General features: G+C 48.0%; 1 protein-coding gene across 3 annotated transcripts in view; it reads right to left on the bottom strand.

Moving 5' to 3' along the window:
- LOC144474029 (protein gustavus-like) overlaps nucleotides 1-18,607 on the bottom strand; it is a 151,202-nt gene that overhangs the window by 55,119 nt on the left and 77,476 nt on the right. For 2 of the 3 annotated variants that reach the window (XM_078188465.1, XM_078188466.1), the window contains exon 1: nucleotides 899-1,505. The exons of the other annotated variant lie outside the window; for it this stretch is intronic. In XM_078188465.1, the coding sequence (XP_078044591.1) occupies nucleotides 899-927 (29 nt within the window). In that variant the 5' untranslated portion in view covers nucleotides 928-1,505. Of the gene's footprint in view, nucleotides 1-898; nucleotides 1,506-18,607 lie in introns of those variants that run through there. 3 annotated transcript variants of the gene reach the window in all.

Here is an 18,607-nt window from a genome sequence, read left to right as displayed (position 1 = left end):
AGTTTGAATAAACTTAAAGRAACGTTATATTCGCGGCAGTTTTAAGAGCATTGTTTTTGTTCACGGTATAGCTGTCGTCATGGCGAGACTTTTACAAAGACGCAGGATAAAATTTATTTCAACACTTTGAAGGATTTAGATCCAAGCAAGAAGAAAGTTTGAAATCAAATAAGAAACGTCATATCCGCAACAATATCGAGCACACCTTTGATCATCTGAGAAGCTCTAGAAAAATCCCAACGTGGTATCACTTTTTCGAATACTAACAATATAGTCACGAAATCTACAGTCAGTTGAACAGGTCGACGGAATACCAGATTTGGGCACCAAAAGGTCGAACAAACGTAAGTGGATGCTATACTTTTGCCGCAAAGTAGACGCACCATTGTTAAATCCCACATACTACCTGATCTAACGTCAGCATCGACAAAACTTCGACACGAATCGATTAGTAAATTCCGCGAGAGCATGGAGCAGACTAGTATTAATCTAAACGCACTGCGTAAGACCAGCGAGAACTTTAAAACACGCTGTCGCCACTTAAAACTCGGGTGGTCCACTTGACCAGCTCCAGATGGAGCTCCCATGTCAATCGAGAATCACAGCGTTCGATCCACAAATCGCAGGGTACAGGGGTACTATTGCAGAGCGACGGTGTCACCTAGAACCAGCACTGTATTCCTGTGAATGCACTAAACTGAACGCACATAGCGCCACTGTACCTGCACCACACTTTTGGAGCGACGAAGAAATTCGAGGATCACTGGGCGGGTGGAAAGAAGCGATACCCTGCGAGCAAGTATTCCGCGGAACGCGAGACGATAGTCGATCGAAGGGCTCCACCGCATTAGGCGGCTGTACCGGGTGGGTCTGTTAATTAGAGTGCCAGGGGACTTACGTTCGGCGAGCCTTCACCGCCCAATCCATATCTCGCGCGACGTATCCGGTGAACGGGTCACGATGCCTCTCGTGTTTGCTCGCGTGATGTTCCCCGTCGGTGCAGCCTCGACGCAGCTAACCAACTAAATATTGCACACTCCGCGCACGCACTACAGCACACGACGACTATCTCCTTCTCGTTGTTGTTCACGTTGTTGCTGTTGCTCGCGGCCGTGTTTCACCACTGGTCCGAACCGCCGCGCGACGGACAGCTCGCAGCACGCGCACGAAACATATAGAAAACTTGTTCACCGGGACCTCTCTTTCCCCTATCTTCCTTCCACCTTTCTTGCTTGCTTTCGTTCTCTTTCTCTCTCTCTCTATCTTTCTCTTCCTCTCGCTCGTGCTCTTCCTTCTTTCTCTCTCTCTCTCTCCGTTGTGCAGCTGCGAGAGAGACAGACACGATTGCGGAGGAAATAAAAATAAAAAACGAAACAGGGGTGGACGGGGGAGAGCGACGAAACGGGGGCTTTGAAGAACGAGGTGAGGCGAGGCGAACCAAAAAACCCACGCCGAATCGACGCACAACGGCCGCACGAACGCACGAACCAGCGACACAAAATCGGTGACGATCCAACGGAGACTGAGCTCGAGCCCGCTCGCCGACTCCGACGCGCATGGAGCGCCGCCCAGTGGTGGGGGGAGAAAAAGGCGGCGGGCTCAGGACCGTACCCGAAGGCACAGGCGCCCCGAGACCGCCGGACCGACCGCACGCACTGGCGTAGCCTCCGAAACGTTTCCCACACCGTGCGTTTCGCCTAACAGCCGAATATGTATACCGGTGTGCTGCTGTTTTTCGAACACGAGGGGAGGAATTCGTCGCTGGTCGTCTCGTTGCTTCCTATTCTACTGACGGCTGCTACGCACCTGTTTCTACTGCTGATCTTTCGAAACAGAAGTAAGTACTCCTTAATAAACTTTAAAATATTTAGAACTCCTTTGTCTTTTAAACCTTTGCAGTCGGAACCATGTTAACTCGAAATCCAAAATAGTATTTCCATTTTATATAAGTGCATTTTATACGTGCGAAATTGAATTTCCAGTTTTCTTAAGTATAATCAATTTTGTTATCATAATAAAATTATTTTGGATCGTGGTATTACGATTTCTAGTGACGCCTTGGTGTCCCCACTCGACAGTAATGGGTTAATAATTCTTTCAATGGGAATTTATCTTTACTTTAATGACTTTCTGTGAAACTGTGCCATTGACTAGCGCTTTGTTGACGTTGGTAATATCCCACGCGAGAAATAATTAAATTATAATTATAAACGAGTAACATCCGTGCTTGATAAATTGGAAAAAATTGGAAATAATAGAGAAAACTCTTTGATATTCTTTCGAAAATTTTAGTATTCAGTGTTCCGATTATTTATTTTTGTCGTAAATGCATAAAATCTGTAGTCTACCTGCAAATGTCCGTTCATAAAACAGGCTGTAATAAACTCGAACATTAACCCTGAGACGGTTCTCGGTTGAGGTGCACATTTCTGATAAGAAAGAAGAAACGGGAACAGCTGCTAACGTTATTTTAAAGTAGTATTTATTCGCAACCGAATGAGCTGATTATACCAAAAATACGCGTCATTCGAAAAGTGTATTCAGTAATATATAACAGGTAATTAAGATAACAATCCTTTTATTTTACAATTATCGAGTTCATAAAAATACTTTTATGGAAATCCGTCGGATGTATCTATTCGCATGTATTTTGTAACAAAATTCTATAATACTTTGATAAATGTTGACTAATTATTATTAAAAGGAAAAGAAGCTTGTCGCTTTCAATGGCTGGTGGTTCTAGCGTAGATGAATCTAACTTACCCCGTCATGATCACCATTTTGAACTGCAACGGTGCAAAGAATAAAATCGAGTCGTTCTCATAGTCTGCCATTGAACTCCGGCGACGAGGTCCGACATGTACAATTGTACAATCGTTGAGCAAACAACAAGACAGATTCCGCTTCGTTCGTTCTCTGTTTGAATTCGGTATCGCAGCTGACAGTACAATAAGTATTATTACACTGAATTCAGATTAGTAGGAAGGGTGAAAGGGTATCCACGTATCTGCGAAACAGTGCTCCAAGCGTCGTATGATTAATAGACCACGAACGTTATGCGCGGATATTCACGATAAAAATGAGTAGATGAGATAGAGAATGGTAAAAACATTGGCAGAGTTCAAGAACACTGACTGCACAAAAATTCGCATAGCTCGAAACCAGCAACTATCAATCTCTAGTCACGGACGAAGAATAAAATTCAGTGGAAGCAATGGAATCGTACGATATAGCGATACACGGCGTCTATCGTCGTTTCTCCTTAGATCCACACCGCTAGCAACGTAACAGGGTCCCTTTATCAGCGAAGAAGACCTTCTGGCGTACCAATGTAGACCACAATCTTTCCATACGATTACCTCCAAGGTTTATTGCATCTTGATAAAGCGGCATTTATCTTCGTTCGTCAATCTCGAATACCATCGTTTCGGGCACCGACCTCGAATTTCGAAAAACCACTGCTCCAAAACGTTGGCGCGTTCCCCCGGTCCTTACGCCACTGCTTAAGCCTACCCAGTGCTGAAACGTTTACCCGGGGGGAACGAGCGGGCTGGAATGAGAGAGAGAGAGAGAGAGAGAGAGAGAGAAACAGCACTATAGCGAAGGGATACGAGGGTTCTCCCTCGTGCAGTGGGGTTTCGCGGACCGCTCCCTGAACCCAGGCGGTCGAACGTCGAATTAACCCCGGAAAAATGTGTACGTGCTCGCCAGTTCGCTATCGACGAGCAGGAGAGAGCGAGAGGAAAGAGAGAGAGAGAGAGAGAAAGGGAGAGGAGAGCCATGAAGTGCCATGCAATTTGCCGTCTGATTTTATTCGACGGAATCGCCGTTGGTTTCTCGACGTCGCTGTCGCTCATCCGGGAACTCGATTTCCCTTGCACGGGGTAAACAGAGGCGAGAACTGTCCGAGGGTGGGGTAGACGGAAGAAAATTACGCGAGAACACGAAGAGGATCGACGGGATTCGGTGCAAAACAGCATAGCATAGCGCCCCGTTCGGTCGGAGAGCGGTTTTCGTAATGGTCGGCCGCAGCTTCCCCGAGAAATCGATAACAGAGCGGATTCATTAAAGATACCAGCGTGCAGACGGTTTCACGCAGCATGAAGGATCGGTCCCTGCAGCTTCCGAACCTCGGATCTGATATTAGACGCACATACGCAACACTAGGGTGCGCGCATCCCTTCTACAACCAGCTGTTCCAGCGTTGAGTCAGCCCCGAGTCCCGAGCGAACCTTCACCGGCGGTCTCTCTCCTGCCTTTTACCACGCTCTCCATGGTTCTGCCGCACCCGAAGACCAGCGTTTCGACCACCGAAATTCCCCGAAACCATTTTCTCGGCTTCGGGCCAGTGTTTCGACCAGTTTAACCCTTTCGCGCATGGACGCCGACCAACGACCCGGCTGTGGGAACCGAACGCCTCCGAGAGGTAACGCCTCTAGACCGTACCTGCCCGGCGAACGCTCATGCTGCACATGTTCTGGACACAATGAGCTAGGCACAATGGCCTGTCTAGGGCCGACTAGATGTGTCTGCCCGGGTCTTTATCCTCGAATCGAAGGACAAGTCGAAAAACCAGGGGCGAAGGACGGCCAAGGACCAGGCAGCGCCGCGCCGGCCAACTTCGATAGCTCCTATCGGTCGCCCTTTAAGAGAGCCCACCACTTTCGAAACTTTAAAGCATCGATCTTTTGTTGCCGGGGCTCGGTGCCCCGTTACTCCGGCACGTTTTAACCAAACTTTCCTGTAAATATTCCAAGGATTAAGAAAGTTAGAGGACTGCAACTTTGTGCACGACCCCGTGCCATGGCTGCAACACGCCGTTCTCCGATGGAACTCGGACATCAATGAAGAAATCGGTACAAAACGGTTGACCAATCTTCGATGATCTTTATCGCTCGGTAACTTCGACGATTTACAACATTCTGGCGATTAACTTTCTTAAGATCGCTTGCAATCGCATCTACGAGCGACCATGAAAAATTTAAGTACAGAAAATTCGTCCCAATTGCTTTCAGTTTGTAAATAAAGATGGACAATTCGGCAAGAGGAGAGTGGATTATTCGAGCCTTGCGGTTCATTTTTACAATATAATGTTCGAATAATCGCATCTCCTCTTCCCAAGTTGCTCATTTTTGTTTACAAGCTGAAAAACAATTGGGGAGAATCTGCTCGATTAGTATCTGTACCAAGAGTCCTAGACTGGTTAGAGAATTGAAATTTATCATAGTGAATGGTATTTGAATTCTTTCGCATTGCAAAAATCTTAGTGAAATTCAGTTAATTTGTATATATTACGATGAAAAGGAATTTGAAAAAGTAATCAAAATTTAGAGTCACATGTATGAGTGGGTTAGAATCGTGGCGACGTAAGTGACACATTCTTCACTGCGATAAGGGAGGAGTGTTATTGTTAATAACAAGTGTTTAATTTACCAACCTAATTTGCAAACAGGAACATTTAAAGTGAACTTGCGTTTTTCAGATTGTTTTAAAGATTAAGTTCTTTATTTTCACATGGAGTACGTTTTAACCCTTTGCACTCCAATGTCGCCGACACAAAGATACTAACTTATAATTATAATTATCTTTTAAGGTAATAATTGTAGAATACACAAACAAAAACACGAAATTGATTATTTGTTAACATCTATACAATTTCACAGCAGTATAATATATTGGCTGCTAACTGTTACATACATAAAAACAAATCTTGCCCGTGTTAAGAGTTAAGGCATACGTAAAAATTGTCAAAAATGTCACATACGTCATTATTATGATTTCATCCTACTCATATGTGCCTCTCGCGGCGCCCAACGTGTTCGAACTAGCAGATGGCTGTAGCTGACAAGTTCCAGGTTCTCTGCCTCTCTTTCAGCGACGTTACAAGTTCGGATAAGTATAATTTTGGTCCGGCCCCCCGAGAAAAAACGCAGGGTGCAGCCGCGTTTCCACGGAAACTTCACGCTGCGGGGATAGGTGTTGCATCGAGCTACGGTTTTTCTCGGAAGATAAAACCGCCGATATCAATCTCTCGCGGTTAGGCACACCTGAATTCTCCATATTCCAGGGAAAGAGAGAAAGAGAGAGAGAGAGGGAGAGAGAGAGGGAGAGAGAGGGTCAGGGGGCCCGCGGGCCCTCTCCTGTCCCCCGTCTCGCCGCTCCTTTCACCTTTCCCTTCACCGTCCACCCAGGCATTTGTCATTCCGTTCGGTACTCCGGGTGTCCGACTTCCTTTTACCTGGTACCTCGGTCCCCGAAAAAGGGCCGTTCTCGCCGGGTCTGTCCTTGAACCTCTCCCCGGCACCGGGACGTCCCCGGCCCTGTCGCGTCCCGCCTACGAGCGTGCGAGCGTGCACGCGCGCGCGCGCGCGCGGAGCGTCCGGTCCGCTTGGAGCCCGCGTGCCGGATTTTTATTCCGTAGAAACCGAGCCTGTCCGGCCGCTCTCTTCTCCCTTTCGTCGGCCGAGGCCGGAGAAAGGGAGAGAAATGCGCGGCCCCGCGGCTTTATGACGTATTATTACGTCGCACTTCCTGAAGGTGAACGCGCAACGATCGAGTTGCCTAGGAGAAACGCCGTTCCGCTCTTGGATACCAGACAAGTATCTACCACGAGACACCCATACAAAAGCTTGGGACACCAAATGCCGATTTTCTGCGTTTGGAAGGGCATTTTGCCTTTCTCAATGTTTCAAACATAATCCATCAAACATGGAAGTTACTCGCGTCTTTTAAATCGAAGTAACACTCTACTGCGCTATTATCAATATTGAACCCTTTGCTCTTGAATGGTAAATCTGAGACACCAGCAAGAATTGTTATAATACTGTTACGGCGGTTGATCATATGGAGTCGCCGTAATGAAGAAATACTTCGTAGTGAACAACCCTTAAGGAAATAGAAGAAGTTCGGGGTTGTCACGGAATCGTTGAATCGACAGTCAGTCGACAGACGAACTCGAGAACCGTCTGTCGAGCTAGACAACTTATCCGAACGATTGTATTATTGTTATCCATTAAAGTTTAGAGCTGTTAAAGTTACACTATTTAATAAAGATTATACGAGATGCCGCGAGGGACGTCAAGACGCGCAAAAATACTATTGTTGCCTTAAAAAAAAAACTCTTGAAGATGTAACAATTGCAAGATATAAATTCATACGCCTAAAATAAATCGAGTTATAAAAGATGGAGATAGTGTTAAGGGTACGTACACGATCGCAGGTAATATTTGCGCACCGAATGTACGTCTTCTACTGAACCCAATATTCAGCGAAGTTATTTAAAGATTGTAGGATAGGGTGTGAGAGTGTTGATCACCAAATAACACTTATATTTTAATATAGAAGCAACTATGTACAAACAACGGGTGGTGTATGACCGACGGTTGTCGGAATTCTAATTCTAGTTTCGTTTTTTTGCTAAAACATGGAGGTGAAAAACCCCTCCACAAGGAAGTTACAAAAAATAGGGGGGCGCTGGACCGACCAATTATACACACTTATCGAATGGTTCGATGGCGATTGGTTCGGCAGCCTAACGCCAAACAGTCGTGACGTCGTTGACAAAGACGTCCGCTGTATCTCGTGAAAATTATAGGAAACAAAGCTGCCGAGCCCCCTTTGTGCCCTATACGGGTTTAGGTCACGTCGATTGCCAGGAGGACGGTACGGCCACGCTAGTCTTCCCAGGTATGTCAGCTGGTACTATTCGGCCGTACCAGTGCCGTAAAGTAATTAAGTCGTTAAATAAACATTAAAAATCAATTCCCAAACATGGCAATAAACAAAGTGACCGTAGCCTAAACCCGAATACAAGAATGGAACGGTACGATCGCAAATCGCGTCTTAACAGATAGAATAGGTAAGAATTAATATATTGGACTTGGGATTGTTACAGATCCCAGTGCAATAGATTAAACATTAACATAAAATTTAACATATACAACAAGCAGATAGATAGTTATTTTTTGATTGATTGTCTAAGACTACAGTATTTAACTTTTTCCACCGACATACAATGATTTTCTTCGTTCTAACTCGAGAATTTAAGAATCGCTATCTGAAGAAGAACGTACCCTCAGACGTCTACTTGCAGCAGATGCAACAACTTTTTATTTCGCCTAGAGTGCGTCACTCTGAATAGCACCCATTAAGCTATCAAATAATACGGGGCATGCAAAATTTGGTCCAACGCCGATGAGAACAATGGCGAGCAGGTACAGGACATTCGAAACCGCATTTCGATCTTCGTCGAGCCGTTTCGCAATCAACGTTGGAAATGCAGTTTTCTGCGGAAATTCGGCACGGTGGTCGTTGGAAATTGTCGTCGGAGACGCCTCGGAGAACCCTAGAGCCCCGGCTATTGTTTCACGATGTCTCTGGACTCCGAAATCCGAGAGCGCGCGACTCGAATAACCGATTCGGAAATTTCGCGCAGCCGGACAAAAGGAGGAGCCACCGGGAATAGACGCCCGCGTCTTTTCCAACGAATTCGAGTGGCGGCCGTGGGTAATCCGAAACGAAAAGGAGAAACAACGTCGTCGTCGTCGTCGTCGTCGTCGCCGCCGTCAGGCTGGGCGATCGTCGCGTCCTCGTCCGCTGCGACGGGCGACGGATTAAACGCGTGCCCGGCGAGACCATGCACCGTTTCAAGGGTGGCGAACGTGCGCGAATGCGAGAGAGGAATGATAAAATCTCCGGTGAAATTAAAATCGTAATGCGGCGCTGGCCGAGCATTCGAACACGAGCGGCAAGCCGCGGCTCGGAAAGGGATAGGATGGAATGGAATGGGATCGGATGGGATGAGATGGAATAGGATGGGATGGGATGGGAGAGAGACGCGAACAAAACGAGAACGAGAAAGGAAAAGGAAAAGAAAAGAAAATAGGGGAAATAAGGGGACGGACGAGAAAGAAAGGGAAAGAGAAAAAAACAGGAGAAAAGTCCGTGAGATTTTAATCCCGACCCATTGAGACCAGCGGGATAATTACGGCGTAATATCGTGCAAAATAATAGCATCAAAAGCGCGGGATAATTAAATTCCCCTTGAAGCTCGAGTACCCACCGTAACCGGCTGCCACGAGATCACGGGCCACGGTTTCGAGTGGGCTCCGGTTGCTTTCGGCCGCTTGCATCGCGGTGCATCATCCCCTTTAAACTTTTGTCGAACACGAGGCACACGCGTGTGCACCGCGCCGCGCTCTGCCGCCCGCGCCCTCCCAATTCCGTAGAAATTTTACGCAATAACCGAGCGAATTTTCGAGGTCAATGACGGATTCGCGCATTATTTGCGGCAGCCGTCCGTCGCTTTTGCGAAAAACCCGATACGCTCGATACGCTTTGCCATCGACGGATGCGGACGCGTTCTTCGCGTGGGTGGTTCTATTTTCACGAACAGATCCCCGACCGCGCGCGGAAAAACCTCGTTGTCGTCGCACCTCGAACACTTAATAGGATTTTATGCGAGTCGGAGGACGTCGACGATCGGGTCAGGTATTTAACTCGGACCAGAGGCAAACTCGCTCGACAAAGGAGAGGGGAGGCTGCTCCGTCTCACCTGAATACAACATCCCTCACCTAAGATCCGAAGCAGATTCCGGCGTCGCGTCTACCTGCCGCAGTCTTTCCCGCAATAGGCCTATCTGCATTCGAAATGCATTCGATAGGAAAAGCTTTGTCCCTCGAGATCTAGCCTCGAAGGCTGTAGCCTGCGGCTTTGCGTCGATAGTGGAACTTCGACGCCACGCCCATTCATTGAGAACTGGAGTCCGATTTCTAACGAAACGAGAAAAACTCGATGTGGACATTAAATGTGATCTTTCAGATTACATTCTCGAGAACCTAGACCTGCGATAGGTACAGACTTGGCTTCGTTGAAATTGAAAGCAGTTGAGACACGCCCACTAAAAACATTGCCTGCAAAGGAGACTAGATAGATATACTGATTTTCCTAGAGGTGCCCATTCATTCTATAGTAGTTGATTTGATTCCATTGGAAAGGAAATTATCGAGGAATCAACGACGTCTTTGGGCGTCAACTCTGTAAGAGAGATCTTCTGGCCCAGTTGAAGCCATGGGCAACGAAGCCACGCCTACTCGAGACATTTCACACAAATTAGGCGGACCAGGAGTCTGTTGCTTCTACGACAATGTTCGCCGATTGCCCGCGCCTGCCACGACTTCTGGAATCCACTAGCCCCTAGGAAATCCTCGACAGCACTAGCACCGCAGTTCGCGCGAAACAACTGTTCCGCCGTCTCGCTCTCGCCAATGCGCGAATCGGGAATGGCAAAAGGCTGTCGGGAGCAGGCGGCTCGAAGTTCTGCCAGGCGAATCAAAGGTACCGCGTATAAGTCGACGAACTTCCACCGGTTCTTCGAAACTTTCCTCGGGCTCTCGCTTACCGGAGAACAAAGGGGGCTGGCAACACACGGTTCCCAAGAAATAAGAGAGAGAACGACTGGTTCCGCGGACCTTCGAGGGCCTTCTCGCCTAGGCCAGCGCGGAAAACCGGCGAGGGAAATCCCTTTGAACGTTGCTCGGTTTCGACGCCGCGAGTTCGCCGCGGAATTTCGAAACTGGATCGTTGGCCAAGGGACGGGAAAAGCTAGTAGGAAAACGACGAACAGAGAAGTCAACAAAACGGCGTGGAGTGATTTCGATTGAAGAATTGGCTAATCGTTTGCTAAAAAATCAACTCTTTCATATGTTGAAACGATGAATTGATTTTTGTAAACAATGTAAATTTCAGCCATCACCATTTGTTTAAGTAATATATTCAATATCGTTTATTATTCACATGTTATCACCATTTTTCAGGTATTACCAGTGCTCCGATAAGAACATGTTACCAACAAAAATGAATTCTGCGAACTTCAACATAAAAAGTAAACTATTTTCTAAAATAGAAAATACACAGCTAATGTCAAGACAAATTTATCGATTCATATAAAGGAGGTTGTGAACTATTGAAAGACTGTCGTAAACACTTAACGCTTCGATTCTGCCCATCGCGCGACGCTACATTGTACGCCGATCAGGATCGCAATTATCAATAGGCGGGGTTTCTTCGGGAAATTTCGGTGAACGGGTTCCGCAGCGCCGGATACTCGAAGATCCGAAATTCCCGGAGCTTCGGGGGAGCTGAACAATCACGCGGCGCGGTTCTCGGCCCACTAATCTTCCGATAATGCGCGCGTAATCGGACCCTCTTGTTATCCTCTCAACGGATTAACTGTGGTACGGTGTGCCGAAAGGATTACGGGGATTTCTTCGATCGGTTGCAAGTTTCGTGAAAACAGCCGGGCTCGATACCCCTCGGTCCGATCCATCCTCGAAATTTAATGACGCGACGCGGTCGGCTCGCAAACCTGTTCACGAGCAGGAATTCGAGAGTATCCGGTGGTCGAGCCCGGAGCGGACCGCGTCACAGCCGGACGAGAACGCTCCCCGATTCTGGGTCACCCACGACTTCCCGATTTCAATCGATCCCCCGCCTTTTTCCCTCGCTCTTCCCGATCCCGACGCATCCGGCCCGGCCAGGTAAACGATACTCGCGCGTATCCGCTCCGCGCTGTCACGAACCACGCTTTTTCCCATTGGGAAATACGAGCGGAGATGTTCCTTTTAGCGGTTCCCGTTTGTCCCTCGGTGAAAAACCGCCGAACCGTTAGGAACCGGAGGCCTTTCGATCTACGGCTCGTTCCCGCTATCACCACCTCGGAAATCCAGGAACTCTTCGCGAAGAGCATTGTTCGACCAAAAAGCTTCCGTAGTCACGACGCAAAAAATCACCGACGGGTATTATTACGCTATATGAATGATAAAACGTAAGCTCGAGGTGGGAAACTCGTGCAACCGTTTCGTTGCGAAAGAATTCTCGTAATTTCAACGATTGTGAAATAGAAATTGCGCGACCTGCCATTTTGACGGACACGGTAATTAAGACGTGCGAGAATGATCGTACGATTTCACTGACGAATCGAGTTCATTACTGCTACCGACGCTTTTATGGGTGTACGAGGTGTCCGAACACAAGGCGTTAAATATTCCAAATGGCGATTCTTCAGTCTCAGACGAATCAATATAACGCTGAACCCACCGAGCATCAAGAATGATCAACGTAACATTATTCTATCAAACTAACAGGACTCAATTTCTTCGTCATTTATATTGCTATATATACCTTTGAATTAAATACCTTATTCGATCACTTCCTTCTGAAGATTTTTCATAATTTTAACAATATTTTTAAATTACAAGAAACACTGTGAAGTCGCTCATTTTGAGCGCCACATTATTGATATTGAATTGTTGTCGCAAAGCTGGAGTAAATGTCAAACGCATCGACGAAACTGTCGAATTTTCAGAGCCTATTTTGCAAAGCAATATGGAGAACAAAGTGAGACGTCTGTTCGACGGGAAGGGTAAAAACTGGTCGCCGAAATATTTCCGGAAGCAGGATCGCAGTGGAGGATCGAATCGGTCTAGGAATTCGGGTAGACCGAGTATCCTCGTTTTGTCGCCGGTTGGTTCATCGATCAGGAACGCCGCGAATGCTCTTGGGCCGCTGGGGCACCGAAGGTGAAGCCTCCGAAGCGTTGTTCCTCGTTCCGGCGTTAGACGCCGACGACGCGCTGGTATACGCGTCAACCACACCTCGCGCGTGGTCATTGTCCCGTCAGTGCGCTATCTATCGTGGCCAGGCCTCGGCAATGCGCGATGTATAAATGGATCTAGGTGGCTGCCATCGCGTACCAACGGATCGTCTCGCGAGAGAGCCAGAGAAAGAAGAAAGAACCCGGCTGCGGAGAGAAACGGTGAGCTACGGAGAATCTCCAGAGAGAAAGAAAGAGAGAGAGAGAGGGAGAGAGAGAGACAGATGGGGGGAAGCAAGAAAGAGGGACGGATCGTGTCTCTCGTCGCAGGCTCTCCCTCTCTGGTTGCTGGGCCTGACAAAAGCCGACCTTCGAGCTGACATTCACTTCACATCCGAGCATCTCTCTCCATCTTCTTTGCTCCCTGCCCTTCCACGGCTCTTTCTCTCGGCCACGGTTCTCTTTCCTCGTCTTCCTCGAGCTCCTACTGGACCCAACAACGCCAGCTAGCGCGGAGATAGCCGGCTCTCTCGTCCTCTCTCGAGAGAGGACTGGACCCGACCGACCGACCGTCCGAGCACAAAGACCCGTCATTCCGGCCGACTCGCGTGTCCTTCCTCTCCTCGCCGACGTGGAAACAAAGTTCAGCCGAGGAGAATCGTCTCCCCGAGCTGACCCGCCACGCCGGACTCTGTCTCCCGACGTCCCTCCCCGGCAATTCCAATCGTTCGCTTCCGAATTTTCCCCAAAAAACGACTGCATCCGACCTCTGCAACGCCGTCTCTCCACCGTTGGCGTTAATCGAAAATTCGATCCGATTTCGAATCGATTTTGCGAACTGCGCGCCGATTCGTGCCAATTTCACTGGAAAATCTCACGAGCGCTAAGCGTTTAATTAAGCTCGCGATTTAATCACGGAAATCGTGCTTGTTGCTTGAGACGTCCGCTTCGGCGGGCAGTCGTGTCCGAGCACCGGCTCCGAAAACAGGCAATCCCGCGTCGATTACGGGGGAAACGCGAAAGAAACGGCTCGATATCGATCGACCGGGGCAAAAACCTGGCACCCGGATTCATTTACGAACGATAGAATCGTAAGCTGCCCTGATAAATAGCTCCCAGACGAGACAATGGCTGCTGCGGCAGGCGTTCGAGCCTCGCTCGACGCCGAGGCCTCCTCGCTCGGCACTCGGGACAGAGACGCCACGATGGATGCACCGGCCGGTCGGACGGAGACCAAGACCCGGTGCACGCACCAAGTCGAACAGAGAAAGAGGAACTGCGATGGCGAGAGGAACAGGGACAACGTGGTGCAGGCTCTCGTGCACGTAGGTACGCGCGTGCAACGGAGACAAATGGCGGAGCGAGGAGTGGGAGGAGGGAGAAGGACGACATTGACCATACCGAGAGTGCAGCACGAGACATGCACCGCCGAGAGTGCATGTCCCCGGGACTCGAGACCCGGGACGCGCACACGTGCGGAAGGGGCGCAACGGTGCAACGGTGCAACGGTGCACCGCACGGTGGAACGAAACATCTATTTTCTTGGACGTCATCGGCCAAAATCGATTGTCGAAGTTTTGTACTACAGCTTCGTTAAATCTTTAATTAGTGAGCACAAGGAAACATAAAGAAATAACACACTTGCATTCTTACACTTGCACCAGTTTTTCAGTTGATCCGCTTTAAATAATTATTGTTAAATCCAGTTACTACGATCGACTGGTGCACATTACCGTATAAAAGTAAGAAGATCCAATTTAATTAGATTTTGTATACTGCTTATTATAATTGTTGCTTATCTTTACAATTTTTATGATTGGCGAATGAGGTCACTTGACTGTGACAGATTGAGTGTTACAATTTCGTTGAAAACTGTCCACCAAAGTTATGTCAAGATTATGTCCACCAAGATCTAAAATAAGCTCGTTTTTGAGCTGCGATCACTTATTAAAGACCTATTGAAGCCATAGCACAGAATTTCGACAATTAGCCAACAACGTCCACGAAAATAGTTGCTTTATTCCAGCGTGTATCGGCGCGGCCGTTCTGCAAGGCGAAAATCTTGCCGGCAGCAGCGTCCAGGTATTAATTATTGCCGCGTCGCGTGCACAGGGGACGCGCTGCCGTTCCGCCAGCCTCTGAATATGCAAGCCCCGGGATCGAACGGCCAGCGAAAATGGAACGAGCCCTCGCAGCGTTTCCGAGGGAAAATGGTCGGCCGACGACGGCCACGCGGAGACGACAACCGCGCTCTTCAAGGACCACCGAGCTTCTTCGGGGACCACCGAGAAGCTAGGGGTCAAGGTGGCCGAAGCAGGGTCGCAAGACTCTCGCTGACCACGCATGGACTCGCCTGGCTTTCGAACTCGCGAGTCCACCGAACGGTATGAACGGTCGGCGAACGTTTCCTCGTTGTTTTGGTCTGCTACTTGAGCGAGAAGAATTCTGTGGTTGCAACGAAGAACGTCGCGTGTCACATATTCTCACTTCAGAGACATTGTCGCTTAAAATTCTGGTCACTGGACTGCGAATAGACACGGTGGCATGAAACTTGTATTGTACACCATGCAACTTGTATTGCAACTACATAACTTTTTTATTGAAAAATTGGTCGACCAATGCATATTTTGGAAGCTGCAGGAGGTGCCCAAGTCGCTTGGACCTCCCTGTATATCTTTATGCAAAATGAACACTGACTTCATTCATTCCAGGAAGTAGTTATTGCACGGAGATTTATTTCCTTTCTCATTAGTTATAATAAGTTGCACAGACTATAATAAATTCTTCAAACTTTTCCAAAGTTTCGACTACAGTCTATTTGGCGCAAGCATTCTTGCCACAAATACATCAAAATTCGCAGAGTACCGATCGTTTCTGATAAATATGCAAATCCTGTATGCCACATAATTCAATTAATGCAGCATCTTAAATTTGATACAATCGCGACTCGCGCCGTATATCCCTACAGCCGCGGAATTACTTGCACAAGTTCGTTGGGTCACGTTGATCGTACGAAGCAGGAATCGCGGAGGTTGCCGAGACGAAATTTCAGGAGCACGTTGGCGGGCGTACGGTAGAAAATTTACCGGGGAGAAACGTGCAGATTTGTAGACGGTTTTTTGAAAACATCCTCCGCTGGTTTAAAACAGTTTCCGAACGGTGCAAACCCGTGTCGGGTGCCTGCTGTATCGATCTTCCGACAAAAAGGCGAAAGAAAAGTGGAACAAAAGTGGCAGCCTGCTTCCTGAAAAACGTGATCCTTTTCACGGTGCTTGGGGTCGTGGAGAACGAAGGAAAAGGAGGAGGACACTATGATCCTCCGGGTCGATCGGGAATCGCGGAACGAAGGATCGCGCGAGAACGATGCGCGGCCACTGGAAAAAAGGGGGATGAAAGGCAACTGCGGAGGGAGATAGAGAACGAGAGAAAGAAAGAGAGAGTGAGAGAGCTTGGTTTCCGTGGTGGTGTTTCACCGAAGGCGACGGAGCCTCTAATTTTAATAATTGGATATAGCCTTCCTTCTCCTCGTGCCAGGGGCGTATATCTTGCAGCGGAACCGGCGCGTATAGCTAGGTACAGTCGCACCTGCCCTTTACCTTTCTTCTTCCCTTTCAGTTCCACTCTCCTAGGTAGATGTTATACCTGCTCAAGGCGCGAGAGTACAGTCCTGATAAAAGTTTTCGAGACCGTCGACACTCTCTGCCGCACCATAAACAGCCTACACCGGAGGCCAATAAAATTGCGCATTGCTTCTCAACAACACGGTGTCCCGAATTTTCAAAGCGTTGCTTTCACGACTTTCCTGCCTCGAATTCTTCCATCGTCGGCTTGATCATTTCGATACATCGTGAAGAACCCTGTCAATCCGCGTAGCGAAATCACACCCAACACATTGTTTTTTGTTCTGAGAGTACCTCGATCTACCTGGTTCGCGATGCCTTGCGAAACTGGCGAGAGTGCTACAGATTAATCTCCGTGGAATATGCAACTGACAATCCTGATGTTATGCACGATTTTTGAAACTGTTTTTATCGAAGAAATTTTCGTGAAGCTCGGTGCAAAAGTAAGAATGTTCTGCTCCGGTTATGACAGATTTGTTCCTTATTCCTGATTGATGGAGGCTACTTCGAGTCACTGCAGCTTTTGATCTCGCAACCTATCCTAGCAGTATCCCTAAGATACTGGCTCAAGTTTGTAGACGAATAAAGAGTGCATTGTTAGAGAAACTGCGGCTGCGACAGGTTCCAAGCGAAATTTTCGAAAGCGCAATTTCCACGGGACGGCGAACTGCGAATCGGCATATCGACAGCTCGACCCGCAATAAAAAGCGGCATCGATCGGCGAGAAAAGTGTCCGGCGGACGTCCGCCATCGGCCCACCAAGGTCAACGCGTTCTTTCTCCGTGTTCTTATTGAAGCGGTGGCTCGAAGAGACGGCTCGCGAACGAAAACGGCGGAATGAACGAGCCGTGACAGCGACGCGAACTGTGTCGCGTGTCCGAGAGCAATTCGGCTGTTTCCAGACGGTGGACGCTAATTTTCGCGTGAGCTTCCTCCCGCGATCCGCCGCGATAAGCCGCAGGAACTCGCTTCCTCTCGGTTTCTGCGAGAACCGAACGCCCAGGATATCTCGAGGTTCCACATGCCTTCGTCCTTCGCACGAGAGTCCGCGCGCAGGTACAGGAGAGGTCGCCTCCTTTCAGGTAAGAGGTCGTCGCCTATTGAGAAGGCTTCAACGACCATCGACTTCCGTTCGAGGATTCACATGCCGCGTTTTGTGTTGACCTCTTCATAAAGAGCCAACAATATACCTGTGCCGTGGAGAAAAAGAGGAGCCGGGAACGCTGCGTCCACGAGGGAGCCATCGCGATTGTCTGCTGCTCACTCACGATAAATATTTTCCCATGTTCGATCATCGGGGTACGCGAGAAATGGCTCCGAGTGGTCCGAGTTTCTTCGAATCTCGAACACCCATGATTCGATTGAATATTTTACATCATCAAACTTCGTACTCGATCCTCGAATCTGAAGCAAAGTATCCTGGAAGTATCGAGCGAAACCGTCTCATAATTTCGTAACTAGTTTGTTGTTTTTAACGACTATACCCATGACATGAAAGCAACTAACTGGTTAAGAAGGATATGTACTCTGATATTGTTTATTAAATTATCTTTTATAAAAGTGTTGTGTTCAAGTAAAATATAAAGAAAACCGAACGTATGCAATATAATTACAGTGAATTATTCTTCAAAGAGACTGCAACAGCTTCAAACAAGAATGTCAAAAGCAATATCATTTTCAACGTCAGTTTAGCCTCTTCGACGGACAAATAATTTATGGCTACGTAAATCGAGCATCGTTTTATTTGAAAACGTTTTTCGAAAACTGTAAGACATCGACAATCGTATAGCTCGAATGGTTTACGACACCGTAGCACAGGTACGTGCTGTCTGGCTTTCCTCGGCTGTCCGAGGATAATGGCAGGCTCTGGACAGCTGATTTTTCGACGTTCCCGATGAGTCGGGCCGTAGCCCATCAGCTGGCGGAAGATGAACGTGTAACCGCAGCTTTTACTAGCTCCGCCTCGATCACGGTGGCACAATGACGGCTTCTCTGTCTCCGGAAGCAATTTTCTAAAGACTCCGTGTCCTGGAGCCTCGAATCGAACCCGGTCAAATTCGTCGATGCCAGAGCGATCAAGAATGTTTGAAGGAATTAACTCGATTAACGATGATAACTTATATCGTGATAAAATTGTGATAAAATACACTGATAAAATACACTCCAATCCGCGAACAAGAAGCAAGACTGTGACCGCAGGAAGCTCCGTCCCGAATTCAGGCGAATTCAGGCATTCCGTATGCGCCGTGAAATTATTAAGAAGAGAAACGGATGTCGGTTCTCGTTTCGCGCGAGCGAACCAGAACATTTTTATTTCGCATAAAGGTCCGCAGGAAATGAAATTACGAGACGGGGAGTAGAAGGGGCGCGGACTGTTTTTGTCGAGGATCGATG

Source organism: Augochlora pura, chromosome 8 (assembly GCF_028453695.1).
Source record: "Augochlora pura isolate Apur16 chromosome 8, APUR_v2.2.1, whole genome shotgun sequence".
NCBI classification, from domain to species: Eukaryota; Metazoa; Arthropoda; class Insecta; order Hymenoptera; family Halictidae; genus Augochlora; species Augochlora pura.
The sequence above is the reverse complement of the archived record's forward strand: the minus strand, read 5'-3'. Positions and strand labels throughout refer to the sequence as shown.